The following is a 27,613-nucleotide window of genomic DNA, read 5'->3' on the forward strand; positions in this document are numbered from 1 at the left end:
AAGCTGGAGGCTTTGACAATCGTCACCAAAATCACTAATATCCCTCCCCAAAGAATCATTAATAACCCCAAATTACAAAATCGTTATATTTAGAGGCACATTTTATCTTGAACCAGAGTTGGGAAAATGTATTCAAAAGGCAATTAAAAGACTTTATACACTTATCTTTTTTTATTTTCTGTCTTCTATATAAAAATTGTAGATAACTCTGTTTGACTGCAGTTACATTATTTTGTTTGCTATTCGTATAATAAATTAACATACAGTTTTTTTTATTTTTCACTTTTTATAACGACTTTTGAGTGGAATATCAACCTATTTTGGCGGTCTTTTCGAAAATATCCGGTCTCATAAAACGCCCTATCTCAGAAGTTCTTTCAAAATCGCCTTCTATGAGCTTAAATTCCATACATTTTGACATTCGCCAGCGCATTTTTTAACACCGAATTCTGAGATATGACGGTTTCGAACAGATTGCCGAGATAGGCTGGTTGATAGAGTGATATTCTTCTCAGCAGTCGATATTAAAATAAGCAAACTATAAAAAGTGTATAGGGGAACAATTTGGCTTTGTGAAACAAGTATCCCGAAATTTGATTTTTTAAGTAAAAATTATTCGGCTCGTTTGCTCAAAGTTAGTCCAGGATAGTCCAACCTTCTTTTTCGCTAACCTACTCTTGAAAAAAAATGTTTACCCTGGGCAAATGAACTACAGTGAGTAAACAATCATTTTGTATTTTTTTTGTTTTTAACAGTTTTTCATTTTGGGAAAAATAAACCACAGTCAGAAAACAATCATTATGATTATAAAAACTCTTTTTTACGATAACCTTTTGTTTAAAGGATGTCCCAACAAAAGAGATAGTCGGGCTGTCCTGAGGAAAACTTTGGGCGAACAAATCACAGTAAGTAAACAATCATTTTGCGTTTTTTTTTCGTTTTTGAGACTTTTTCATTTTGAAATTTTCTTTTTTACGATAACTTTTTTCAAAGGGGGTCCTAACAAATAAGAACGTTGGGCTATCCTGGACTAACCTTTAGCAAATGAGCCACAGTTAGAAACCAATCATTTTGAATATTTTAGGTTTTGACAGTTTTTCGTTTTAAATATTTTTTTTACGATAACTTTTTTTTAAGTTGTGCCAACAAAATAGAAGGTTGGCTTATTCTGGACAAAGTCTGGGCAAACGAACACCAGTGAGCAAATAATCATTTTGAATATGTTTGATTTTGAGAGTTTTTTAGTTTTAAAATTTTCTTTTTATTATAACTTTTTTTTAAACAATCTCTTGTATATTTTTTGTTTTTTAGAGATAGTCATTTGAAAAATTTTTTCAAAGCGCGTCCTAACGGAAAAGAAGGTGGGGCTATCCTGGGGTAATCTTGGACAAAAGAACCACATAGTTTTTTTTTTTTTGTTTTTTTTTTTTTTATTTCGTGGTGCCAGCTTCATCTTATATGTACATAAATAAATTTTTCTAAATAATATATATTTATATTTTTTTTAATGATGTCCAACTCTTCTTTGCTTACCCACCACTAACTGGGAAACTATTCAACCGATTTGCACCAAATTTAATACTAAGATATTGCATCATATTTTTGATGATTTCAAACGCACTATTGCCACTCAGTGTGTTTTTACAGAGTTGCCACCTTTTTAAATCTTTCAAAAATTAACAAAAAAAAAAAACATGCTAATTTGGTACGAAGAAAAGTGTTTAATATCGCATTTACACAGAAATATTTTTCAGAAGACTTGCCAGCTAGAGTCGCCACATAAGCGTCTTATATTTTTATACTCAGCTGAGCAAAGCTCACCGAGTATATTAATTTTGTTCGCATAACGGTAATCCGTAACGGCATAAACTAATCGATATAGATATAGACTTCTGTATATCAAAATGATCAGGGTGAAAAAAGAAATTAATTTAGCCATGTGCGTCCGTCCGTCTGCCCGTTAACATGATAACTTAAATTAAATAAATTTCCAGGGCACTCATATCAGATCGCTATTTAAAATGAACGAAATCGGACCATAACCACGCCCACTTTTTCGATATTGAAAATTTCGAAAAACCGAAAAAGTGCTATAATTCATTACCAAAGATGGATAGAGTGATGAAACTTGGTAGGTGGGTTGAAATTATGACGCAGAATATAAAGTTAGTAAAATTTTGTACAATGGGCGTGGCACCGCCCACTTTTAAAAGAAGGTAATTTAAGAGTTTTGCAAGCTGTAATTTGGCAGTCGTTGAAGATATCATGATGAAATTTGGCAGGAACGTTACTCTATTACCATATATGTAGCAAATAAAAATTAGCAAAATCGGATTACGAACACGCCCACTTTTAAAAAAAAATTTTTTTAAGTTAAATTGTAACAAAAAGTTTAATATCTTTACAGGATATGAGTAAATTATGTCAACATTCAATTCTAGTAATGATATGGTGCAAAAAAATACAAAAATAAAAGAAAATTTCAAAATGGGCGTGGCTCCGCCCTTTTTCATTTAATTTGTCTAGAATACTTTTAATGCCACAAGTCGAACAAAAATTTACCAATCCTTGTGAAATTCGGTAGAAGCATAGCTTCTATGACGATAACTGTTTTCTGTGCAAATGGGCGAAATCGGTTGAAGCCACGCCCAGTTTTTATACACAGTCGACCGTTTATCCTTCCGCGCGGCCGTTAACACGATAACTTGAGCACAAACCGATATATCTTTACTAAACTTAGTTCACGTACTTATCTGAACTCACTTTATCTTGGTATAAAAAATGGCCGAAATCCGACTATGGCCACGCTCACTTTGTCGATATCGAAAATTACGAAAAATTAAAAAAAAATCCATAATTCTATACCAAATATGAAAAAAGGGATGGAACATGGTAATTGGATTGGTTTATTGACGCAACATATAACTCTAGAAAAAACTTGGTAAAATGGGTGTGACACCTACCATATTAAGTAGAAGAAAATGAAAAAGTTCTGCAGGGCGAAATCAAAAGCTCTTGGAATCTTGGCACGAATACTGCTCGTGGTATTACATATATAAATAAATAAGCGGTACCTGACAGAAGATGTTCTGGGTCACCCTGGTCCACATTTTGGTCGATATCTCGAAAACGCCTTCACATATACAACTAAGGGCTACTCCCTTTTAAAAGCCTCATTAATACTTTTAATTTGATACCCATGTCATACAAATACATTCCAGGGTTACCCTAGGTTCATTTTCCGACATGGTAATTTTCCCTTATTTTGTCTCCAAAGCTCTCAGCTGAGTACGTAATGTTCGGTCACACCCGAACTTAGACTTCCTTACCTGTTCTTTATGTGTCCGTTACAGGCTCTGAACAAGAAAGCTATATGTTCTAGAAAAACAAACAAAATTGTATTCGAATAATTATCTAAATAAAATTTGTTTCCAATAATACCCAACTCCGCTTTAAGCGTGCGATTTTTATTTATACACAACTTTTCTCGTAAAGTGCATCATATTTTTAGACTATTTTACCGCTACCACTCCGGGTATCTTCATAAAGTTGCCACCCAGTTGAAAACTTAATATCGTATTTTAACCAAAATATATTGAAATAGATTTAACAGTTAGCGTTGCCACCTAAACTTATTGTATTTATTTCTTGACATATGCATTATCCTATCCAAAACGGCATAAACCATTTAGATGCAATTTTTTTATGTAAGTAACATAATTAATTTTATGTAATCTCTCTCAGATGATGCCACTCATAGTATAGTTCTTTGAGTAACTGTCTCCCATTTTCGTTTAAGGGCAGCTATAGGTGGCAGCCTAGAACAAGAACATGCTAGAATATAATAGGCGATTTGTGTGCCAAATTTTATCTAAATTTGTTTAGCAGTTTCTGAGATAGCAATACATACGCACTTATACGAGAATTACTCCCATAAAATTTTAAGGCGTAGTATTTTTATTTGAAATTAAAAAAAATTGTATTTAAATCAATTTGCAAGAGAATGCGTAATCCTCTAACAATGAATTGCTACAATAACAATTTGTGCATATATCAAGTGATAAAATTAATTTCCAATACTAATATATTGAAATAAATTTCAAAAGCTATTGCTTACATTTTATCAATAAATCATTTTATTTACTTTTCAATCTGAAACATTTGCTAAGCAAACATATTCAATAATTCATATTACATTCAATTATTCATGTAACCATATGTTATTATACGTTCCAATAAATTTTCCAATCTAAACAAAGCAAAAGATGCACATACTCGTAGATATAAACTCATACAAAGCCATTTAAGGCACACAGCATAGATGGGCACACAGCATAGATGGGCACACCAAGACGCAACTTGAATAAATGAGTCGTTTATTTTGAAAGTGGTTCCATTCCATTTAAAAAAACAATGGAGTTAATGATAACAGTAATCACAATCCTATATAATCTTTTTTTTTTATAAACAATTTATGTCTAGTATCATTAAAGCCGCTATGATTTTGGGAACTTGAAAATTAGTTACCTAATCCCGGTATTATTTTGAAACCGGTTTAGGTCCACTGAAATAAAATTTATTATTTATAATTTGCTAGCTGACCTTGGCAAACTTCGTTTTGCACAAAATTTTGTTTAGAAATTTGTGATTGCTAATAACTTAGGTTATAGATTTATATAAAAGAATAAAGTAAGGCTGCGTAACTCTAGGCGGTGTTGAGTTATTGAGGTCATACCGAGCCTGCCCCCAAATTCCAATTTTCGCTTAGCTAAAATTCCATCGCCAAAAATATCTAAAACAAAATCAGGTGCGCAGAAAAGCAGGCAATATTTAGTACCATGTCGTCGATAGCAAATACCACCTAAGTAATAGAAGTTAGACAGTTATCGCTTATGACTACATGGTATTAAATGCTGCATACTATTCTGCGCACTTGGTTTTCTTTTAGAGATTTTTGGCGATGGAATTTTAGCTTAGCGAAAGTTGGAATTTGGGGGCTGGTGTCACTGAAGTTAACACACTGTTTCGTTATACCGTGGTGCAATGACGCCACTAACAGCAGTACCACTACAGACTCAACTTCGACATAACAGCAATTATCAACTCTTCAACTCAATGCCGCCAGTAACACCAATAACTCTCCTGTGCTAATCTACTTAGTGCTTAGTACTGGTATTATGATCGGGCGACGTCTGTAATTCGGTAATCGGAAGTTGCTCTTAGTCAAAACTTCACCACAATGCCGCCAATAACACTGCTGTGACGCCACCTATGACTGGTAATAAATAGCGTTATGAGCGGGCGACATCTGTCATTGGTAGTCGAAAGTTCCTGCTAGTCATATAATGCCACCTACGAATATTGTAGCATGAGCGGGCGACATCTGTAATCGAGCGTTGCTGCTATTCAACACTGTGCGTAATACACAAGCATGGGATTCACCACGTGGAAAGAAATTTTTATCATATAAAATAGCATGGTTAATCCTATACCCGTGAAATAATGGCATGAAATATAGCTTGGTAGGATGACTTGAACCTTCTTGTTACTTCTAGTTACCCAGCGGAATAAAAAATACTCTTCACGAATGCCCTTATCAACAGTTTTCATTTGATATCCATATTTTATAAGCACATTCTACTGGTAGCCGGGACCACGTTTTGGGCTATATCCCGAGACCCTATTCACCCAGAGGTTTGAAATTATTCTGCGGTAAAGCACTCATCAACAGCTTTCATTTGATATACATATTGTATAAACACATTCTAGTGGTACCCGGGTCCGCGTTTTGGTCTCAAGACCCTAGCCACCCAGCGGTATGAAATATAGTATATAGCCTATTCGGGTACCTAAATAATATACCCACAAAATTTTATAAAAGTCGGTCCAGTAGTTTTCAAGTTTTAAGTATCTGAACATACACTCACCACGATTAATTTATATATATATAGATTACTAGCTTTACCAGGCGCACGTTGTAACGCCCGAGATCGAATGGATGTTGCGTTATTTTTATACTCAGTTGAGCAGAGCTCACAGAGTATATTAAGTTTGATTGGATAACGGTTGGTTGTACATATATAAAGGAATCGAGATAGATATAGACTTCCATATATCAAAATAATCAGGATCGAAAAAAAATTTGATTGAGCCATGTCCGTCCGTCCGTCCGTCCGTCCGTTAACACGATAACTTGAGTAAATTTTGAGGTATCTTGATGAAATTTGGTATTTAGGTTCCTGAGCACTCATCTCAGATCGCTATTTAAAATGAACGATATCGGACTATAACCACGCCCACTTTTTCGATATCGAAAATTTCGAAAAACCGAAAAAGTGCGATAATTCATTACAAAAGACCGATAAAGCGACGAAACTTGGTAGATGAGTTGAACTTATGACGCAGAATAGAAAATTAGTAAAATTTTGGACAATGGGCGTGGCACCGCCCACTTTTAAAAGAAGGTAATTTAAAACTTTTGCAAGGTGTAATTTGGCAGTCGTTGAAGATATCATGATGAAATTTGTCAGGAACGTTACTACTATTACTATATGTACGCTTAATAAAAATTAGCAAAATCGGGGAAGGACCACGCCCACTTTTAAAAATAATTTTTTTTTAAAGTAAAATTTTTACAAAAAATTTAATATCTTTACAGTATATAAGTAAATTCTGTCAACATTCAACTCCAGTAATGATATGGTGCAACAAAATACAAAAATAAAAGAAAATTTCAAAATGGGCGTGGCTCCGCCCTTTTTCATTTAATTTGTCTAGGATACTTTTAACGCCATAAGTCGAACAAAAATTAACCAATCCTTTTGAAATTTGGTAGGGGAGTAGATTTTACGACGTTAACTGTTTTCTGTGAAAAAGGGCGAAATCGGTTGAAGCCACGCCCAGTTTTTATACACAGTCCACCGTCTGTCCTTCCGCTCGGCCGTTAACACAATAACTTGAGCAAAAATCGATATATCTTTACTAAACTTAGCACACGTACTTATCTGAACTCACTTTATCTCGATATAAAAAATGGCCGAAATCCGACCATAACCACGCCCACTTTATCGATATCGAAAATTACGAAAAATAAAAAAATGCCATAATTCTATACCAAATACGAAAAAAGGGATGAAACATTGTAACTGGATTGGTTTATTGACGCAAAATATAACTTTGGAAAAAACTTTGTAAAATGGGTGTGACGCCTACCATATTAAGTAGAAGACAATGAAAAAGTTCTACAAGGCGAAATCAACAGCCCTTGGAATCTTGGCAGGAATACTGTTAGTGGTATTCCATATATAAATAAATTAGCAGTACCCGACAGATGATTTTCTGGATCACCTGGTCCACATTTTGGTCGATATCCCGAGAACGCCTTCACATATACATCTAAGGGCCACTCGCTTTTAAAACCCTCATTAATACCTTTAATTTGATATCCATATCGTACAAACACATTCTAGAGTCACCCCTGGCCCACCCTAATGGCGATATCTCGAAAAGGCGTCCACCTATAGACCTAATGCCCACTCCCTATTAAAATGCTCAGTAACACCTTTCGTTTGATACCCATATCGTACAAACATTCTAGAGTCACCCCTGGCCCACCCTAATAGCGATATCTCGAAAAGGCGTCCACCTATAGACCTAATGCCCACTCCCTATTAAAATGCTCAGTAACACCTTTCGTTTGATACCCATATCGTACAAACATTCTAGAGTCACCCCTGGCCCACCCTAATGGCGGTATCTCGAAAAGCCGTCCACCTATAGACCTAATGTCCACTCCCTCTTAAAATGCTCAGTAACACCTTTCGTTTGATATCCATATCGTACAAACATTCTAGAGTCACCCCTGGCCCACCCTAATGCGATATCTCGAAAAGGTGTCCACCTATAGACCTAATGTCCACTCCCTCTTAAAATGCTCAGTAACACCTTTCGTTTCATACCCATATCGTACAAACATTCTAGAGTCCCCCCTGGCCCACCTTAATGGCGATATCTCGAAAAGGCGTCCACCTATAGACCTAATGCCCACTCTCTCTTGAAATGCTCAGTAACACCTTTCGTTTGATACCCATATCGTACAAACATTCTAGAGTCACCCTTGGTCCACCTTTATGGCGATATCTCGAAAAGGCGACCACCTATTGAACTAAGGATTACTCCCTTTTAAAATACTCATTACCACCTTTCATTTGATACCCATATCGTACAAACACATTCTAGAGTCACCTCTGGCCCACCCTAATGGCGATATCTCGAAAAGGCGTCCACCTATAGACCTAATGCCCACTCCCTCTTAAAATGCTCAGTAACACCTTTCGTTTGATACCCATATCGTACAAACATTCTAGAGTCACCCCTGGCCCACCCTAATGGCGATTTCTCGAAAAGGCGTCCACCTATAGACCTAATGTCCACTCCCTCTTAAAATGCTCAGTAACACCTTTCGTTTGATATCCATATCGTACAAACATTCTAGAGTCACCCCTGGCCCACCCTAATGCGATATCTCGAAAAGGCGTCCACCTATAGACCTAATGTCCACTCCCTCTTAAAATGCTCAGTAACACCTTTCGTTTCATACCCATATCGTACAAACATTCTAGAGTCCCCCCTGGCCCACCTTAATGGCGATATCTCGAAAAGGCGTCCACCTATAGACCTAATGCCCACTCTCTCTTGAAATGCTCAGTAACACCTTTCGTTTGATACCCATATCGTACAAACATTCTAGAGTCACCCTTGGTCCACCTTTATGGCGATATCTCGAAAAGGCGACCACCTATTGAACTAAGGATTACTCCCTTTTAAAATACTCATTACCACCTTTCGTTTGATACCCATATCGTACAAACATTCTAGAGTCACCCCTGGCCCACCCTAATGACGATATCTCGAAAAGTCGTCCACCTATAGACCTCGTGCCCACTCCCTCTTAAAATGCTCAGTAACACCTTTCGTTTGATATGGCGATATCTCGAAACGGCGTCGACCTATGGAACTAAGGATCACTCCTTTTCAAAATACTCATTAACAGCTTTCATTCGATACCCATATCGTACAAACATATTCTAGAGTCACCCCTGGTCCACCTTTATGGCGATTTCTCGAAAAGGCGTTCGCCTATAGAACTAAAGCCCATTCCCTTTTAAAATACTCATTACCACCTTTCATTTGATACCCATATCGTACAAACACATTCTAGAGTCACCCCTAGTCCACCTTAATGGCGATATCTCGAAAAGGCGTCCACCGATAGACCTAAGGCCCACTCCCTCTTAAAATGCTCAGTAACACCTTTCATTTGATACCCATATCGTACAAACAAATTCTAGAGTCAGCCCTGGTCCAGCTTTATGGCGATATCCCTAAATGGCGTCCATCAATAGAACTATGGCCTACTCTCTCTTAAAATACTCTTTAATACCTTCCATTTGATACACATGTCATACAACCACATTCCAGGGTTACCCTAGGTCCATTTTCCTACATGGTGATTTCCCTTTTTTTGTCTCCATAGCTCTCAACTGAGTATGTAATGTTCGGTTGCACCCGAACTTAGCCTTCCTTACTTGTTTCTGTTCTGTTTGTTGATAATTTAATTTATTGTTCTGTAAATTGAATAGAATTTTGTACGCATATTTGGTGAAATTTTCTGTTAAAACATTTTATTCTTGTATCTTATTTTATATTATTGTATTGCTTTTACCGCTGGTGATTGTTGCTTTGATTACATTCCGAAGAAGCATGACTGGTGAGCCAATTTTAAAAGTTAATTATATGCGCAGGCATTCCTTTTGGTTCTAAGGAGTATAGAAATTCATTTGGATAATTCACAATTTTATCTTCATCTGTAACTGTGTCGATTGATTTATATTTCGTCACTTCACCAGGAAATTGATTTTGAAAGCGATCATTGATTTTGTTAACATGATCATTTTTGGGAGCTAAGATAGTTCTTTCTCATAGCCAAAAAACAAAAACATTTAAATTTAAAATTCTTAATTCTGAAATATGAAGAACTTTCGTCTTGATCGAAGGAACCTCGAGCCAAAATTTGGTGATGATCGAAGTATAGCAAACACGTTTTCATAGGGAACACACACACAGAATTTGATTTGATTGAGAAGATGTAAATAGACTGAAGCTAAACAATTTTTTAACAGCGGCAGATTACTAAACGTCCAAAAGGCATAACAGCTAAACTCAACAATGCAGTCAAACTTTAGGTGTTAAAATAACTTAAGTTTGTACGGCAGCCATAGTTTTTCCCCATTCCACATTTTACTGGAGGTTTTAGGACTTAACGTCACATAGCTCCTTACCAATTTTAATTATCCTACCATTACGACATCCAGATATATGCAGTATAATATATTCCATTTGTATGGAAGGTGCCACGCCCCTTTTATATATCGAAATTATTTTTAGCCTAAAACCTTCCCGTTGATCGAAGGAACCCATAACCAAAATTTGGTGATGATTGATGTTTGGGAAATACGTTTCCATAGCGAACACACACACACACAGAATTTGATTTTTATATATATATGGCTAAACCTATTTAGGATTTCAAAATCAACTAACGATCACCACTCCTTCCTGTATCTTTCCTAAAATTTCATGGCAATCTGTTGAGCCGTTCTCGAGTTATGAAGTGGCAATCGAAATGTACACTTCTTTTTATATATATAGATTTGACGCGTGAAGATTTTTTTCTACAAAACCTCTGAAGGAAGCAATTCATTAAAGATTAAAAAAAGCTAGTGGCGAACCTGTAAATTGGCTAAGGATATGTTGAATGCGATTTATAAAAAGTGAACCCTATAAAATGTTTTATAAAGAATTTATGGAAGTGGATAAAGATTTCAAAATACTTGACATATTACCTTGACGGGGAAGACCAAGGAACTTCAACAAAATAAAATTAATACCAGTATACAAAAATGTACGTTCAACTCCTAACTACTATGATATGATGGAGTTACTAAGGTATATACCACCTACGCACCATGAATATTTTAGCAACCTCAAACTTATTTAAACGAGGAGAAATAATATAGCAAAATCTTTAATATTGTAACAAATTTAGTGCAATTGCGCTTATTTGCAACCTTACTAACGTTCGAGTCACTAAACTGTTGAATAAATAACTCCAGTATTCAATAATGCAAAATAGCCTTTATTAAAGTGCTTCACAATAACACTTCTACTGCTCAACAGATAGCGTGCTTAAATCAAACTGATTCGTTGCACCTCAGCAGCTACTGCTTTTATACTTTTTGGTTTCCTCGTTGACATATTTCTAGGCGTTTCTATTTCTAGAATTTGCTACCAGCTAGATGCACGTTATAGCTTCTCATATGTGCGTGTATATGTGAGTGATACTTCCACAGATAATTGCCTAATTTTGGGAGCATCTCAGATAAGATATATGCATGTGTTTGTGCGTCTCTCTTAACTGTGTGTACGTACATATGTGTAGACATAATGATTGATTCGTTTATGTAGATACAAGTGAATGCCTGCTTTATTGTTGTTGTGGCTTCATTTACTTAGCACCAGACTAGTGATGTGAGTATCATTTTGTGTCACTAATATTCGTCACAATAGTATCCTTAATAAATAAATGAATTTAAATTTAATTTTTTAACAAATTAATTAATATTTATTTTTAAAAAATTTTTTTTAATTACATAAATAAAAATCTGTATCTAAATTGAAAGCTTCCCTATTTATTTTAAATGTACTATATTCATCTACATCAATTTCTATTATTTAATTTCTTAAAAATAAGTGGACTTATTCATTTTCACAAACAAAAAAGTTATTTTATTAATTCCGAAAGTAGTTTAAGTCCATTTTAGGTTCTGAAACACAGCTTATTTTTCTAGTAAAGTTTAAAAAACGTATTACGTTATATATTCTAACATATTTATTTCACAAAGCCATAAAAAAAAAAAATAATACCACTTAACAATATTTTTGAAACAAGTCAAACACAACCCCTTAAATATCTCAATATAAGAAAAAATGGACTTAAACCACTTTCAAAATAAACGACTCAAATATCGTCTTTTCATTTGATTATTATTAGCTGAGGCATAACATTCAAATCGGCTTTACTTGATTTTGCGTATTGAGGGAAACTGCTCATCTATGTTACAAAACCTTTCAACTGCAAATTTTTCTTTGCTTCAGTTTTCAATTTAAGTGAGTATATATGAACATTTATTGCCAACATAACACCCCCATACTTCTTTATTGTATTCTGTATAACAATAACTCTCAATGCTTTTAAGATGTATTTTTTATTTATTTTTGTTTTCATTTACTTACTCACAACAAAAGCGACCACCATGCGTGCCACATGTCGACGTGCCCGTGCTTGTGAACGACTCTGCACGCCTAAAGTCTCTCCAGGCATTTCACGTGCACTGGTGTGCAAACGTTTGGCCATAAGTATATAAAGTGCTCCGATGACAGTTAAAGGAAAGAGATAATAAATGCAAGCTTTAGCGATCACGGTGTAACTGTGGAGACAATAAAAAAAAAATTTAAAAACAAATTAGCAATATGACTCCTTTTTGAGCTGAAATTTAAAAGCGGAGGTGGAGAGTCACACGACAAGGCTCCCTTCGCAAGAGGAAACATTAAATTATTGCCATATAACGCCAATATGACCCACATTCGGAAACAGTCCAGAGTTAAGGTTAGGTTGAGCTCGCTGGTCCGTGGCAGCTCACACAGACTAAATGAGTCCGTAGTGTTACCACAGGTTTTTTTAATGAACAAATTGAAAAACTCTATAAAAAGCCAGGTCCTATGTTACAAAATAACTTCATCCACTTGGCAATTACTAAAAGCTAGGAGCTATGCTGCTTGCTGTTTCCACATCAGACAGCTGTATCACTTCTATTAGCTGGCGTCTCATTAGCTTGGCAAGCGTAGTGCACGAGCACATAACATGCTCGCTCGCTTCCTCCATCAACTCGCACTTCCTAAGTCTGCTATCACTGTTCAAGCCTACTTTAAGTACATGCGACGCCAGAAAGCAGTGTCCAGTGAGAGTACCCATCACGAGTCTACAGTCCTCTTTTTTTCATGATAGAAGTAACTTTGTTGGTCCATGGGTATAAGACCTACACATAATCTCCGACACTTTACAGCCCAACGCTGGGGTTCACGCCTCTCTCACTTGGGCGATATTGTGCACCTCTTGCCTTCTCTCAATCTCGTCCGATCTAATTAAAACGTCTACGGAGCAAGCTTTAAGGGATGCGCCCCTATTTAGCTACTTCCTCCCGTTTTTCATTCCCATCTATTCCCATAGGCCCTAGGACCCAATATTGATTTATGCTTCTCCTTATTCCGATTCTTTCCATGGACTGCAAACACTCCAACACACTATCAGATCTAGAAGCAACAAAGAGCATAACTTAGTATGAATCAAGTATTTGCCAAGAGGACGGAGTTATTTTATAACACAAGTCCTTTGGTTTTTAAGTTTCGTCGTTGAGCAAACTTTTGGTAACACTATGAGCTCGTTCAGTCTCTGTAAGGTCCACACGGACCAGCCATTTCAATACAAACCAATCTTACCCGAAATTCTACCGAAGTATACCCATAACGTTTACGTATGAATATATGTATGTTGATACTAGAAACTTTTTTATTGATGTAAAAATTTTGATGCTCATTTATCGTGTTACCTCGATACTTGCTTTTGTGAGTCAGTTGCCACAGAGCGGCTATAAAAATTTCGTGAAATTTGGCGCCTAGGTAGCTTTTATTGTTAATATATCAACAAGCTAAATTTTTTTTTTTTTTTGGAAATAATTTGAGGTGAGTCTCCCTGTTGAAGTACCTGGCTTTTGGGGAGGCAGTCCATAAATATTCTCGAAATGTTTTTGAAATATCCCGAAAGTTATCGCCTAATTATACTGAAATTAGTTCCCAAATGATTGTGATATGGGTTTTCAATAGCCTCAAATCTTGAAATAGCTTCGAAAAGATGCCTAGAGCAGTTCCAAAATGGTTTCTAAGCATTCCTTAAATTACACAGGCCAACAAAATTTAACCAACATTCAGGCCCAGAAACCAGACTATATATTTCCGAAGGTTTATGATGCGCTGAATTCAAATCTGGCCTCGGAATTGCTCTACCGCTTCTGGTTTTCGAGATATCCTAACCTAAATGTGCAAAAAAATACCGCTTTTACCCATATTTGAGGTTATGTAGCTTTGCAGATCTTTTCTTTCACCAAAATTAAAGGATGGCTGATAGAGCATTTCTGAGGCCAGATTTGGATTCAGCGCATCAAAAGCCTGCGAAAATATATGGTCCGGTTTCTAGGTCTGAGATGATAACGACCTGTGTTATTAAAAGCATCCGTGAAACGGTCCCGTAATTCAAATTATTTCCTTTCCTTTCTTATCCTATGAATAAAAAAAAGTAAGGCGCGATAATCTCCGAAGAGGTTTTAGGCTCAGCTTCTCCTTTTAATTTTTCTTACAAGTTGGCAAGACTGTACCTACATATTTTATGCCGACTCCGAACAACATCTGTAAGGCAGACGAGTTTTCACTGAGAGCTTCTAATGGCAGAAATACACTAGTAGTGCTTGCCAAAGGGCGACTCCGCTTAGAAAAATTTTCTCTAATCGAAAAAACTTGTTTCTAAAATTTTGATGTTGCTTTTCCCGGGGCATAAACCCAGGATCTACGATGTGGATGGCGGAACATGCTAACATCACACCACGGCGGCTGCCTTTCCTTTCATTTTCTTTCCATTCCCTTCCTTTCCATCACACCACGGCGGCCGCCTTTCCTTTCCTTTTCTTTGCTCTCTTTTCCTTTCCTTTCCTTTCCTTTCTTTCCTTTTCTTTTATTTTATTTTATTTTATTTTATTTTATTTTATTTTCTTTTCTTTCCTTTCATTTCCTTCCATTTTCTGATATTTCCCACCAAAGCCGATGCCTCAACAAACAAACTTTTTTGCCTCCTTAGTCATATTTTTGAGCTTTAAGCATCGAAGGCAATTTATTCAATTAAGCAGAAGCTCGTAAGGTTCATCCCTAATCAAGCTCTCAAACTTTTCGCTTATCATTCAATTGCAGTCAAATAAACTTAGCCACAATTAAATTGAAAGGAAAGTAATTTATTTGTTTACAAATCCTACTCCCGCAGACATATTTGCTACAAAAAAATCAATAGCCTTCAAATATCGGAAACATCATTAATCTCTTTCCTGGATGGGGTGCTCTTAAAATCAAAGCTCCCCAAATGTTTTATTTATGTTTTGTTTTTGTTTTTTTTGTTTTAGCTGCAGCAGCTTTTGTGGCACGAAATTGTGTTGATAATACCATCGCTTTTTTTAAGGAATTTAGATTCACATGCTTTCAATACAAAATGTGTAATTTGTTTGGGCACCAAACAAATTTAATGTAGCATAAGAATTGCGAAAATAGCACTTCTACAACAACAACAATTGCGAAAATAACAAAATACCGTCACCCTTAGGTACTGAAAAGCGAAGAAGAAGTAATAGTAATTTGTAACCAACCAACAGTGGCAAAAACAAAACCAAAAAAAAAAAACAATTATTTTACTGTACACATGCCCTGAGCTGAAAGCATAAGGACGAGCACGTATTAGGGTGAGACAATTAATTTTTATTAAATCATCGTTCCTCGCAGGCATGCAATTTCCTGGAAAATTTTGAATTGGATCCCCAAATTATGTGTGGTTGAACTGGCCGGTCCGTGAGGACCTCACATAGACTGATTGAGTCCGTATGTGTGAGTATCACCTTTTTCCTAACATGCTGCATACATAGTTGGTAAGAGCTCTTAAACGTACATCAGTTATTTGCAAATTCAATACCACGAACTCTGTCTGATAAAGCATTAATTGATTGATGCTTTGACGATATTGGATATTGCGCAGGAAAATTTTATCTGCCCCCACCTTCCCTTACTCCATACACATGTCCCCTAATCATGTTCCATAAAACCTTTGCCGCATTCGTCATCAGAAAAAGAATGATCTCCGAGACTTCTTAGTTTTCTTAAGAAAATACTATCAGAACCGCCTGTCATTGTCCTTCCCGACAAATGGTTTGCGTGTATTTTTACAAGTTCCCACTATGGCCGGCGAGCGCACTTCTGGTAACACTATGGACACATTCTGCCTATGTGAGGCTCTAACGGAACGGCCACTGCAATCTTAAATAAATTAACCTTTGAAAAGTTGCCCTACCTCCCCTCCGTATCACTATCTATTCTGTCTTTTTGCACAACAGCCTCTATGTCTCCTTCTTATTTATGTAGCTGTACCCATTCCGTCTATCTTCTTCTTCATCGCTTTCACTCCCACTCTAACTCGCACCTTCCCGTATAGATTTACTCCTATACTTTTTTCTTTTTCTTTTCATATTTCGGCATCCACTCTTACTGTCACTCAGAATTCCACCGACTCACAATCTCAAACTCACTTCCGTTCACTCAGAAAGGCAACGATTAACCAAAATCTACTTTCATGTCGGAAAAAAATTAAGTAACATCATCGCAAAAAATCTCATAATTCGAAGATAGCCTTGCAGTAACAGCTTAATATGGGAAACTTTAATGAGCTACAAAACTGCGTATAAAAAAAAACCTTAAAGTTTAAATATTTACGTTCATCAAGGTGATTTGCTAGTGGCTAAGTAAATAAGCATAAAGCATCTTTCAAGTAGAGCATTCAATTTGTACAAAATATTTATTTTACATTCAATTTTATGTTTGTGAATATGTAATTCTCTTCTGGATAAAGATCTAGTGGTTTTTAGTATTGGAATAATACTACTAAAAAGTACAGGGATCCGAAAAAGTATGCGGGTTTTAAAACGTACTCGCATTATCCGATTCTATAAAGGAACCCGATTCTGAGAAAGTACTGGGATCCGAAATAGCGCCCAATGTTAAAAAGTATCCGGATCCGACAGAGTGCCCGGTCCTAAAAATTTACCCGCTTTTAAAAAGGACCCGGTTTTAAAAAAGTACCCAATTCGAAATAAGTAACCGAATCCAAGAAAATACACGGATAAAGTATATGGATCTGGAAAAGTTCTTTCATCACAAAAGTGACCAGTTCTTCAAAAAGGAGCCCGGATTCGAAAATCTATCCGGCTATAAAACAACATCCGGATCCGAAAAGGTACCCGGTTCTGAAAAAGTACCCGCATCCAAAAAGTACTAGGCGCATAAGTCACGCGACCGACGATTTTTTTAATACTTTTTAGAAGTGCCTAGCTTCTTTTATGACCTATTAAGGAAAAACTAAATTCCATTTTTTTATCAACTCTAATCCTGAAGTATTCGCTTTTTATGGTAGAATTCGAAATCGGTAGGTTAGTAGGTTAAGCCGGCTGATTCGTGAGGACCTCATTTAGACTACGTGAGCTCAAAGTGTTACCAGAAGTTTGTATAAGTACCAAGCTGAGAACCGCTATCAGAACCGTTAGAAAATAGCTCAGTTCTTTTGGCAAATACGAGAAGCTCTCTAAGACCTATTCCGAAATCACTATAAAAGTTGCTTAAAAAACTGTGTCCATAAAAATGGAGCTACCCTAAAGCATTTGTGTTAGGTTTAGTGAAAAATTGTTGGTAATCAGCCCTAAAACATTACACAAAAACATTCCGAATCAAAATGGAACACTTTCACGTGTTTGTAATATATACATACGTCTGTATGCTACGGTGTAACATAATAAATTTTTTTTTCCTTTTGGTATACTGAAATTATGGTTACGGTTTTTGGAAAGTAGCCGGTTCCGACAAAGTATCCGGTTTTAAAAAAATACCCAATTCTAAATAAGCACGGGATCCGTAAAAGTTCACGGCTCTTGAAAGTATATGGATCCGGAAAAGTACCCGAAGAAGTAACCGGTTATAAAAAAGGTAGCCGGATACTAAAAAATATCTGGCTTTAAAAAATACCCGGATTCGAAAAGGTACCCGGTTCTGAACAAGTGCCCGCATCCGAAAAGTAAAAGGTTATAAATCGAGCGATCGACGATTTTTGGGGAACTTTGTATACGTGCCTGGCTGCTTTTATACTTCGATTAGAGAAAAACAAGATTCCATTTTTTATACACCCCAATGCTGAGGTTTACGTTTTTGATGGTAGACTGACCGGTTCGTGTGGAATTGACATACACTGAATGAGCCCAAAATGTTACCAGAAATTTGTGTAAGAACCAACTGAAAATTTCTATCAAAAACAGGACTTATTTTACAAAATAGTTCAGTCGTCTCAACAAGAACCTTTCTTTAATCTATTAAAAATTGCCCACCCTAATGCATATGTGTTAGATTTATTGAGAAATTGTCAATGAGCAGACTCAGTGTTCCTATACATAACAAACACATTCCGAATCAAAATGGAACACTTCCATGTGTTTTAATCTGGAGCTTGAATAACAAGTAACATATATAATAGGGTGGGCCAAAAAAAATTGTAATTAATTATTAAAATTAAAAATTACATATACTTTGTTTTGGTATAGTGAAATTACTGTTCAGGACATCTAAAAAGAAATCCTGTAAAAATTTCAGCTTTTTCATTGCATCCTAAGAGGTGTCTCAACGCGATTTTAGTTTTTCCATACAAATCGTATGTATAATTTTCTAGTTTTTTCAAAAAAAAAAAGAGAATCAAAACCTTAAACCTTTGTACCCAAATCAGTAGCAATACGTTCTCTTGAAGAAAGTTGAACTGTCTAACGAGGCTTTTCGTTAACTTGTTTGTTAGTTGTTTGAGGATAAAATACAAGCTCAAATTGGCTGTGATTGCCCATTCTACTAAATTTGCGCTGACCTTTCCAGAAAATATCAATTTACACTGTAATATCGAACACTGAGTTCATAATATGGACATTTCTCAACCAAACAATATTTGTCCCTTCATAACCGAACAACTCAGAGTTTTCTCGGCATCAATAAAAAAAAATTTTTTTAATATCTTAATTTCGGAACTCAAACAATGATATCACACACCTAGAACAAAATTGAGCTAACTCAAAAATCTGAAATTTTGATGTTATGGGCACCACTCGATTTATTAGTACCTCCAATAAACAGCAAGAAAAGGCTTTCGAAAAACTAAAACTGCATTGGCTAATATAAGGGGGGTAGACAATTTTTCAAGTTTTCTGAATATTTAGATTTTTTGAGTTGATCGCTATTTTGATCTAAGCATGCGTTATCAAAAAACAAACGTCATGAAACTGTGCAACTTTGACAAACACTTCAAAAACTTTAAATCTGGTTTTTTCGAAAACAACGGTAAGTGCCTTTTTTGATTATGCCGGGAAGCCACAGAAGAAAAAGCTGAATTTTTAACAGGTGCTCATGCTCTGAATAATTTTGTGCCGAATTTTAGCATCACTAATCTGTTAGTGAATAAAGCACAACAACAATAAAGCAAGCTGACACTCGTACATGAACACATGAACTTAATCCATTTACACGCGTACATACAAGGCAATGAAGAGATATTACTCGCACACACTTGCGGTCATCAGCTGACGTCGTGCTCACACATACACACGCATATGACTATGAGAAACGCATAAACTAGAAATATACATGTATATCGCTGGTAAACAAGATTCTAGATTCTAGAAGGCGAAACGTCTAGACTTTAGTAGAAATTTGCGAATGAAGCAACGGGGAGTATAAAAGCAGCGCAAGCTGAGTAATCAGTAAACAGTTTGATTTAAACACGCTATCAGTTGCGAAGTGAAGTATAATTGTGAAGTATAATTGTACCACACCCAAAGTAGTCTAATAAAGACCATTTTGCAATATAGAATATTGGAGTGATTTATTCAACAGTTTAGCGATTCCAACGTGAGCAGAAGGTTTCAATAAGCGTAGTTTCTCTAAATTCGGTACAATATTTTCACTATACAATAGGTAAAAAAAAAACGTTTGCCAATCTAATATATCGTCGGCCCTATGGAAGACTAGCACGTTTTAACTTTCCATGGAAGACTAGCACGATCCATGTTCGCGTGGAAAACTATTTGTTATTCGCGTGGAAGACTAACCTGCTTCATCTGTTCGCTAGGCGTTTCAGTTGTTCGCACGTTTCAGTTGTTCGCACTTCTACCCGTGGAAGATTGACACGTTCCACTTGCTCGCGTTGAAGACTAACACGTTTCAGTTGTTCGCGTGGAAGAATAACACGTTTCTTCTGCGCGAACAGCTGAAACGTGTTAGTCTTCCACGCGAAGAAGTGAAACGTGTTAATCTTCCACGCCAGCAACTAAAGGTGTCAGTCTTCCACGCGAATTCCTGAAGCGTGTCGGTCTTGCAAGCAAACAACAACTGGGAGCGATGATATATATGTACTTGTTTGTATGTAAACAACAACAGTATGTTTAACTGACAAGCATAAATAAGCATTTTGGACAAAGACTAATGTGCAGCTATTAGCTAAACCTTTTTTGTTTAAGCAAATCCTTTATCCAATTACTTGTCCTCAAATTCACATAAATGCAATCATAAAATGAATGACGCTTAACAAGGCGCTGATAAAAAAGGACTGGTTGCTTACATTTTGCTATCAAATTACGCCTGAATACGCTTTAGGCTTTGTTTGAAAAAAAAAAAAGCTTTGTTTATCTTTTGTCAGAGCAGAACTGACAACTTTTCACAAAATTTGAGCAACACATTTCAAAGATAAATGCAAATTGATAACAATGACCATAAAAAAAACTAAAACAAGAAAACCATTGAGTTACGAAAATAATGGCAGACTTACCGCGAATACGACTCCAAATTTGGGCGATTACGTCCGAATGGCGAACAAAAAATTATTGTTGTTTTATTTGGCAAAATATGTATCTCCTGAATATCAGAGACTACAAACGATGGCATTGCAAACAAAATTGCCGCCAACCAAATCATTGTGGCTGTGAAAACGGTCAAAGGTTTTGTCTGTCAAATAAAAATAGAAAATAAAACAAAAATTTATTAAAGAAAATTTGCAAAATTTCAATTGAGTCTACATTTGCAATTTAAATAACTGTCACTCACCTGTAATTTGCGCAACGGATTCACTATCGCACAATAACGCTCACCGGACAAAGCAGTCAACGTAAATACCGAAACACCAAATGAAATATCTTTAAAGCACTCACTAATGCGACACATTCCAGCGCCAAATGTCCAACTCTCCTGCGTATAGACAATGCAGGCCAATGGCACACAGATGATTATGACGAGTAGATCGGCCAAGGCCAATGACAGAATGTAGCTGTAAAAGTAAAAAAAAGAAAAGAAAAAAATGTGCGAAAAAATGAGATAAATCAATGCATAAAAACGTATAAATGATGCTATCAAATATGAAAGCAAATCATTGGTAATGATAAATATATAAATGTAAATATGTAAATTTGTACGCAAATCAATCATTAGCGTAAATACATCTGTGACTTGCAAGTGTGGAACTAAATTGCCTTTACAAATCGAATATGCAAATAGTACAATGAAGACATGAACGTTTATCAAAGTTTACATTTGGTTTGATTTTATACATTTTAGCTTTAGTTGTTTTCCTTTTTTATTATATTACCATTATTTGTAGCTCTTAGGCAAGGTTAGGTTAGGTTGAACTGGGCGGTCAATAAAGACCTCACATAATTGAATGTGTTCATAGTGTTACCAGAATTTGTTTGACGACCAATTGAAATAGCTCCAATCTGGTACCAGAATTTATGTTAAAGAATTACTCTACCGTCTTGGCAAGTACGAGAAGTATTCAATGAACTAGCCTCGAGATTTGGTAGCTCTGCCGCACCTAATAGCTGAACCTTTGACTTAGCGAGCACAGGACATGAACACAGAACGTGCTCAACCGTTTCTTCCTACATTTCGTACTTCCTACATGCTATTACTGACGAATTCTAACTTACAAACATGAGCCGCTAGAAGGTAGTGTCCAGTTAGTGTGCCCATTGTGAGCCTTAAGTATTCTATCTTCAGGCAATTTGTGAGTCTCATACCGTAGGGTTTGCACATGATCTTAGAAATTTTGCAGCCACGCACTCTCTGTCCATGCCTTTGCTGCTTGATGAATCATATGCAACTCCTGTCTCCTGACAGGTTAACTTGTTCACGGATGGTTCGGGATGGAAATGTTGGTCGGAGGGTCTTTTGCCAAGAGCTAAATGTAAGCCGCAAGCTTAAGTTGGCTGATCACTGCTGTGTATTCTAAGCGAGCGGAAGTTGCTGCGATTAAGGATGCGATGGATGAAATGCTATCCAGTGCTACTACGGCTAGGGAATTTAACATATACTCTGATAGCCAAGCGGCTATCAAGACCTTGAGTTCAGCTACAGTGCGATCGAGGGTGGTCTTGGAATGCCTGAGTTCACTTTCGATTGCATCGAACTATTTTATAATTGAGATTATCTGGGACCCTGGCCATAGTGATATCCCGGGTAACTGTCAAGCGGATCTCTTAACCTGCAGCGGTGCAACTGAACCGGATAAAGATGGCTGTAGGGTTTTCGGGATTCCGCTGGCCACCCGTGGTTTGCTCCTCCATAGCTGGGCCTCGAGTCAGCTCAGCAAACGTTGGGCGGTCAGCACCTCTTGCAGGGTAGCAGAATCTTTCTGGGCGAAAGTGGATGGCAAGGGGTCTGCCGAAATAATTGGGTTCACTAAGGCTCACCTATCAATGGTCATTGGGGTTTTGACAGGGAACTGTCCCATGGGTATCCATGCGGTACGCCTCAATATACTGGAAACTCAACTCCATACTGCTGTAGCTGTATGGGGGATGATGAGGTGGAATAACCAATTCACTTTATGCTTCATTGCCCAGCTTTTGCCAGATCTCCCGAGGATTTTTCAAAGGTTGCTACCCAATGATTCTCTAAGTAGCTAGATCTACATCACCGTTATTCTATTTTATTTTATTGTATGTGGTATCACAACGGATCTTCGTGTGTCCAAGTGAGCTCTCCTTATAAGGGCAGCTACCTCCTAACCTGACTCCTTTAGATTTCTTCCAAACGAATTTGGCTATCTGCCGTCAATTCAGTGAGTGCTGCACCCTCCTTTGCAAAGTTATTGACCTTTTCGTTACCTCCTATCCCTTTACGACCGGGAACCCAGTATAGATGTATGGTCCGGCCTGAGCGAAGTTTTTCAGATGCTTTTCTGCATTCATGGGACAATCCTTTATGAAGTACTGTATGAGATGATTGCCTTAATTGCTATCAATATATATATTGACGAGACTGCAGCTTAAGCGCGCTTCCTCCAGGACTACTGCTGGTTTCTTCACGGGTATATTTCCGCCTGCAATATGATGCAGTAATCTAGCAATCTATAGAATCTACTTATTTCTGAACCGACACTTAGGCAAACAAGCATTAAATAACTGTTGGGTATGGAGTTTTAACTTTTTAGTGCGCTGAGCATAAAAGAATCGACGAGTTGGTACCTTAGCAGCCACGACAATGTTGAAGCATATAAATTCTAGATCGTGAGGGACTTCGTCAATCTTGGTACCATCAATTACAGCATATACAAAGTGCGTCTAGAAAACAAACAGAGAATAACTCGCGCCAACAAATGCCACTTTGGACTGAGTCGGCAATTGAAAAGTAATGTACTTTTCTATGAAAAAAATAAAATAAATTACGCTCAACAAGAACCTCAGCACACATGTTCTGATGTACGGCTCAGAATCATAGACGAAATTTCTTCTGAAGATTTATGTTCCTGCTCGTGATGCCGACGGCTAGTATCGATGCATTTATATTTATGAGCTGTTTTAATATTGCTATCGACATCCGTATTTGATAACAGAGGACCTACACTCAGCCAGCACAGGAGGCTGGAAGTAGCGTTGATTTCTCTTGGTGCTCCTAACTTACGTCAGTTATCGTTAAAAAGGTATAACTGGTGTGGCTTGCTACGCAACGACCAATGATGTCTAAGGCCCGGTTTTTTGTGCGAGTTTAAACTTCAGTTAATTAGTTGACTAGAGTTTAACCTTGCAACCTTATTTGATAACATAAAATTTTCCTGCTCGTATTAGTTTAAAGAAGGCAGGGTTAAACTTTAGTTAATATAAACTGAAGTTTAAACTCGCACTTAAAAGTCGAGTCTAAATATGCAGCAGGTACACCATTGCGTATGAGTAACGCGCGATGAAAATTGCAAATTGAATCGGTAATTTTACAAGGACATGTGGCAAACGTTTTATAGAATAAAGGACTACCTCTAGCCTGTCGGTTACCTTTTAAAATTAAAACAACAAATCGATAAGTTTGTGTATCTCATTCTCGCTCTTCCCCTTCAGATCGTCTAACCCTGTTTTCAGTCCGTATGCGTTGAACATTCAGTCACCCACTATCGATAAACCTTTGTTCCTTATCCGTTTCTTTTTCAGCCCTTGTGTTCATTCCCTTAAGAATAGACATTTCTAATCCATTTCTATCCGCGCTACCGCATAGCTTCGCCTGTAACACCAATGTAAGGCATTCTTCGTTTAAGGGGCTCCACAAGCTTTACCAACACTATCTTCCACCGCTCTAAAATGTTTCCAGAAAGTACGTTCATATATCATGTATGGCTCACTAATAGCACTTCTGTCTTATAGTTAGCAACTTCATCCCAATACTCGTCACTAATTATTTTATTCTTACTACAGCGACAATACACAGCTCCTGGTGCAGACTCAGTCTTTCTGTCACTACTAAAACTGCAATGTCATCTAAATAGTGTTGTTTTAGGGGAAGTTCATTATTTTAGTGTAAACAAAAAAAACACACAAAAACTTTTCTATGAAAGTCAATATTCATTGTATTTACATGTGTTAATTCTCATAGTTTTTTTTTTTACATACATATGTACATACACACATGTCTATTAGTCACCTTACATGTACATATCGAAAACTCAAGCTGTAATCCTCCAGCCACTATTAAGCACAAAAACAATCAACACAATTTTCACATCACCTTTACAATAGATTGAGTTCAATCTTTAAGCAAATATTGTGGCATTTTCAAGCAGCAGTGATATAACTGTAAGCACACTGCTCACAGGCTGACACAACAACTTTGAAAAACTACAAATCCAAAGAATTGGCCACACAACGTTGTGTACTGAGATGTCAAGCGCTTAAGAGAATAGTATGTCCTCAGGCAATAACACAAACAAAAGCAAAAACTAAAAAACGAGCAAAAAAAAACCAAACAAAAATATCAACAAACAAAAAATTTGCTGAAACAAAACTGACTCGTGATGACTATGCAATGGAAAAATTTATTATTTTGCTGCCACCATTAAAATTATTGATTGATGTGGTTATTCCGGTGCCAATTGTAGCGGAGATCAGCTGTCTACATGTCTACTGCCGTTAAGATATCTGTGACTAACAAGTGATGATTTTGCTCAAATATTTAAGATGAATTTAATTTTTTCGAACATAAAAAATGAAACGTGGCTTTGATGAATTTTGCCAAAAAGCATAATAAATGCATGTATGTGAATACATAACGACAGCCATACAAATATAAAACAAATATTGAATAAGCAGGCATTTAAGTTTATGCTAAATCACTAATGCGATATTGTTTCGTATGTATAACCTTAAACAAGATGACTTAGATATAATACAACATCAATGTATGTATGTATTCAATATCAAATCCATATTGCATTATAGACCCGCATCATACTTAAAGTTGAATATACAAGGGCGAACAGAAGCAGTGGCAGATTTTATCAAACTAGAGTACGCCCAGTGGTTGAAATTCAATCAAAACAGACGGAACTATACCTACATATGTATGCTATTAGGAAAGCTCCTTTGAATTTTTCCCCTTACTCTTAATCTCGTTCAATCTTATTAGAACGTTTACGGAGCGATCTTCGAGGGATGCACCTTTTTCGAATTTTTTCGAAAACGTTTTTGATAAGCGATTTTGAAAGACCTATGGCTTGTACTTTGTTAGACTAAAATTTATTGGGTTGCAAACCTGAACTCCATTTTCCGATATTTCGAACCCTTTCGAAAACATTTTTTGAGATGCGAATTTTGATAGACTTATAACTTTTTATTTATAAGACTTAAATTGATTGGGCTACAAAACTGCATACTCGAACTAGTTCAGAGAACTCCAAAAAATTTTTCGAAATGTTCGTAGAAATTGTTCGAATTTTTGAACTCTTTCGAAAACGTTTTTGGTATGCGAATTTTAAGAAATCCATACTTGTACTTTGTTAGACTGAAATTGATTGCGCTACAAAATTGCACATTCAAAAAGGTTCAAAAAGAAAAATTTCGAAATATTCGTAAAATTTTCTCGAGTGTTCGAATTTGTTCGAAAACGTTTTTGAGATGCGAGTTGTGAAAGAACCTATTACTTGTACTTATTAACACTTAATCTTATTGCGCTACAAAACCGCATACTCAAAAATGTTTAGAGAACTCCAAAAAAAGTTCGAAATTTTCGTGAAATTTCGTCGCGTTTTCGAATTTTTTCGAAAACGTTTATAAGATGCCAATTTCGAGAGACCATTAGCTTTTACTTTGTCGGACTAAAATTCATTGGGCTACAAAACTGCATACTAAAAACTTCAAAAAAAAAAAGTTCGAAATGTTCGTAAAACTTTCTCGAGTTTTCGAAATTATTTTTGAGATGCGAATCTCGAGAGACTTATAGCTTGTATATTGTAAGAATAAATTTTATGTACTACAAAACTGCATACTCAGAAATAAATCGGCAAACTTCAAGAACAACTTCGAAATGTTCGTAAAATTTTCACGGATTTTCGAATGTTTTCGAAAACGTTTTTAGATGCAACTTTTGAGCGACATTTAACTAGTACTTTACTTGTACTAGACTAAAACTTACTTTACTTGTACTAGACTAAAAATGGTTGAGCTATTAAACTGCATACTCAAACAAATTTCGAAAACTGCAAAAAGATATGTTAGGAACTTTCGAGTTTTAGAGATGCAACTTTTGAGAGACTTTAATTTGTACTTTGTTAGACTAAAATATATTGGATTATTAAACTGCATATTCGAAAAATTCAGAAAATTTCAAAAAAAAATTATGTTTGAAATTTGCGTGAAATTTTTTAGAATTTTCGATTTTTTCGAACAAGTTTGTGAAATGCGAGTTTTGAAAGAACCTTTTACTTCACTTTGTAAGACTCAATAATATTGCGCTACAAAACTGCATACTCAAAAAGAAATTCGGAATTTTCGTGAAAATCCGAATCTTCGAATTTTCGCGAATGTTGAACTTTTTTCGAAAGCGTTAAGACGCTAATTTCGAGAGACCTGTAGCTTATACTTTCTAAGACTAAAATTGATTGGGTTACAAAACTGCGTACCCAAAAAATTCTGAATTCAAAAAAAATTCGAAATGTTCGTAAAATCCTTTCGGATTTTCTATTGTTTTCTAAAACGTTTTTGAAATACAAATTTTTAGAGGTTTTGTTAGACCAAAATTGATTAGACTATAAAATTTCACATTCAAAGCAATTCAGAAAACTTAAAAAAAAAATGTTGGA

At 36.1% G+C, this 27,613-nt stretch overlaps 1 protein-coding gene across 1 annotated transcript in view; it reads right to left on the minus strand.

The window, feature by feature from the left end:
• The window catches only part of CCHa2-R (CCHamide-2 receptor), a 113,549-nt gene that overhangs the window by 18,451 nt on the left and 67,485 nt on the right, over positions 1 to 27,613 (minus strand). The window contains exons 3-5 of the mRNA XM_067777346.1: positions 21,103 to 21,322; positions 20,828 to 21,003; positions 12,355 to 12,548 (exon numbers count right to left, since the gene is read on the minus strand). Of these exons, the coding sequence (XP_067633447.1) occupies positions 12,355 to 12,548; positions 20,828 to 21,003; positions 21,103 to 21,322 (590 nt within the window). The remainder of the gene's footprint in view (positions 1 to 12,354; positions 12,549 to 20,827; positions 21,004 to 21,102; positions 21,323 to 27,613) is intronic.

Source organism: Eurosta solidaginis, chromosome 3 (assembly GCF_040869045.1).
Source record: "Eurosta solidaginis isolate ZX-2024a chromosome 3, ASM4086904v1, whole genome shotgun sequence".
Classification (NCBI taxonomy): domain Eukaryota; kingdom Metazoa; phylum Arthropoda; class Insecta; order Diptera; family Tephritidae; genus Eurosta; species Eurosta solidaginis.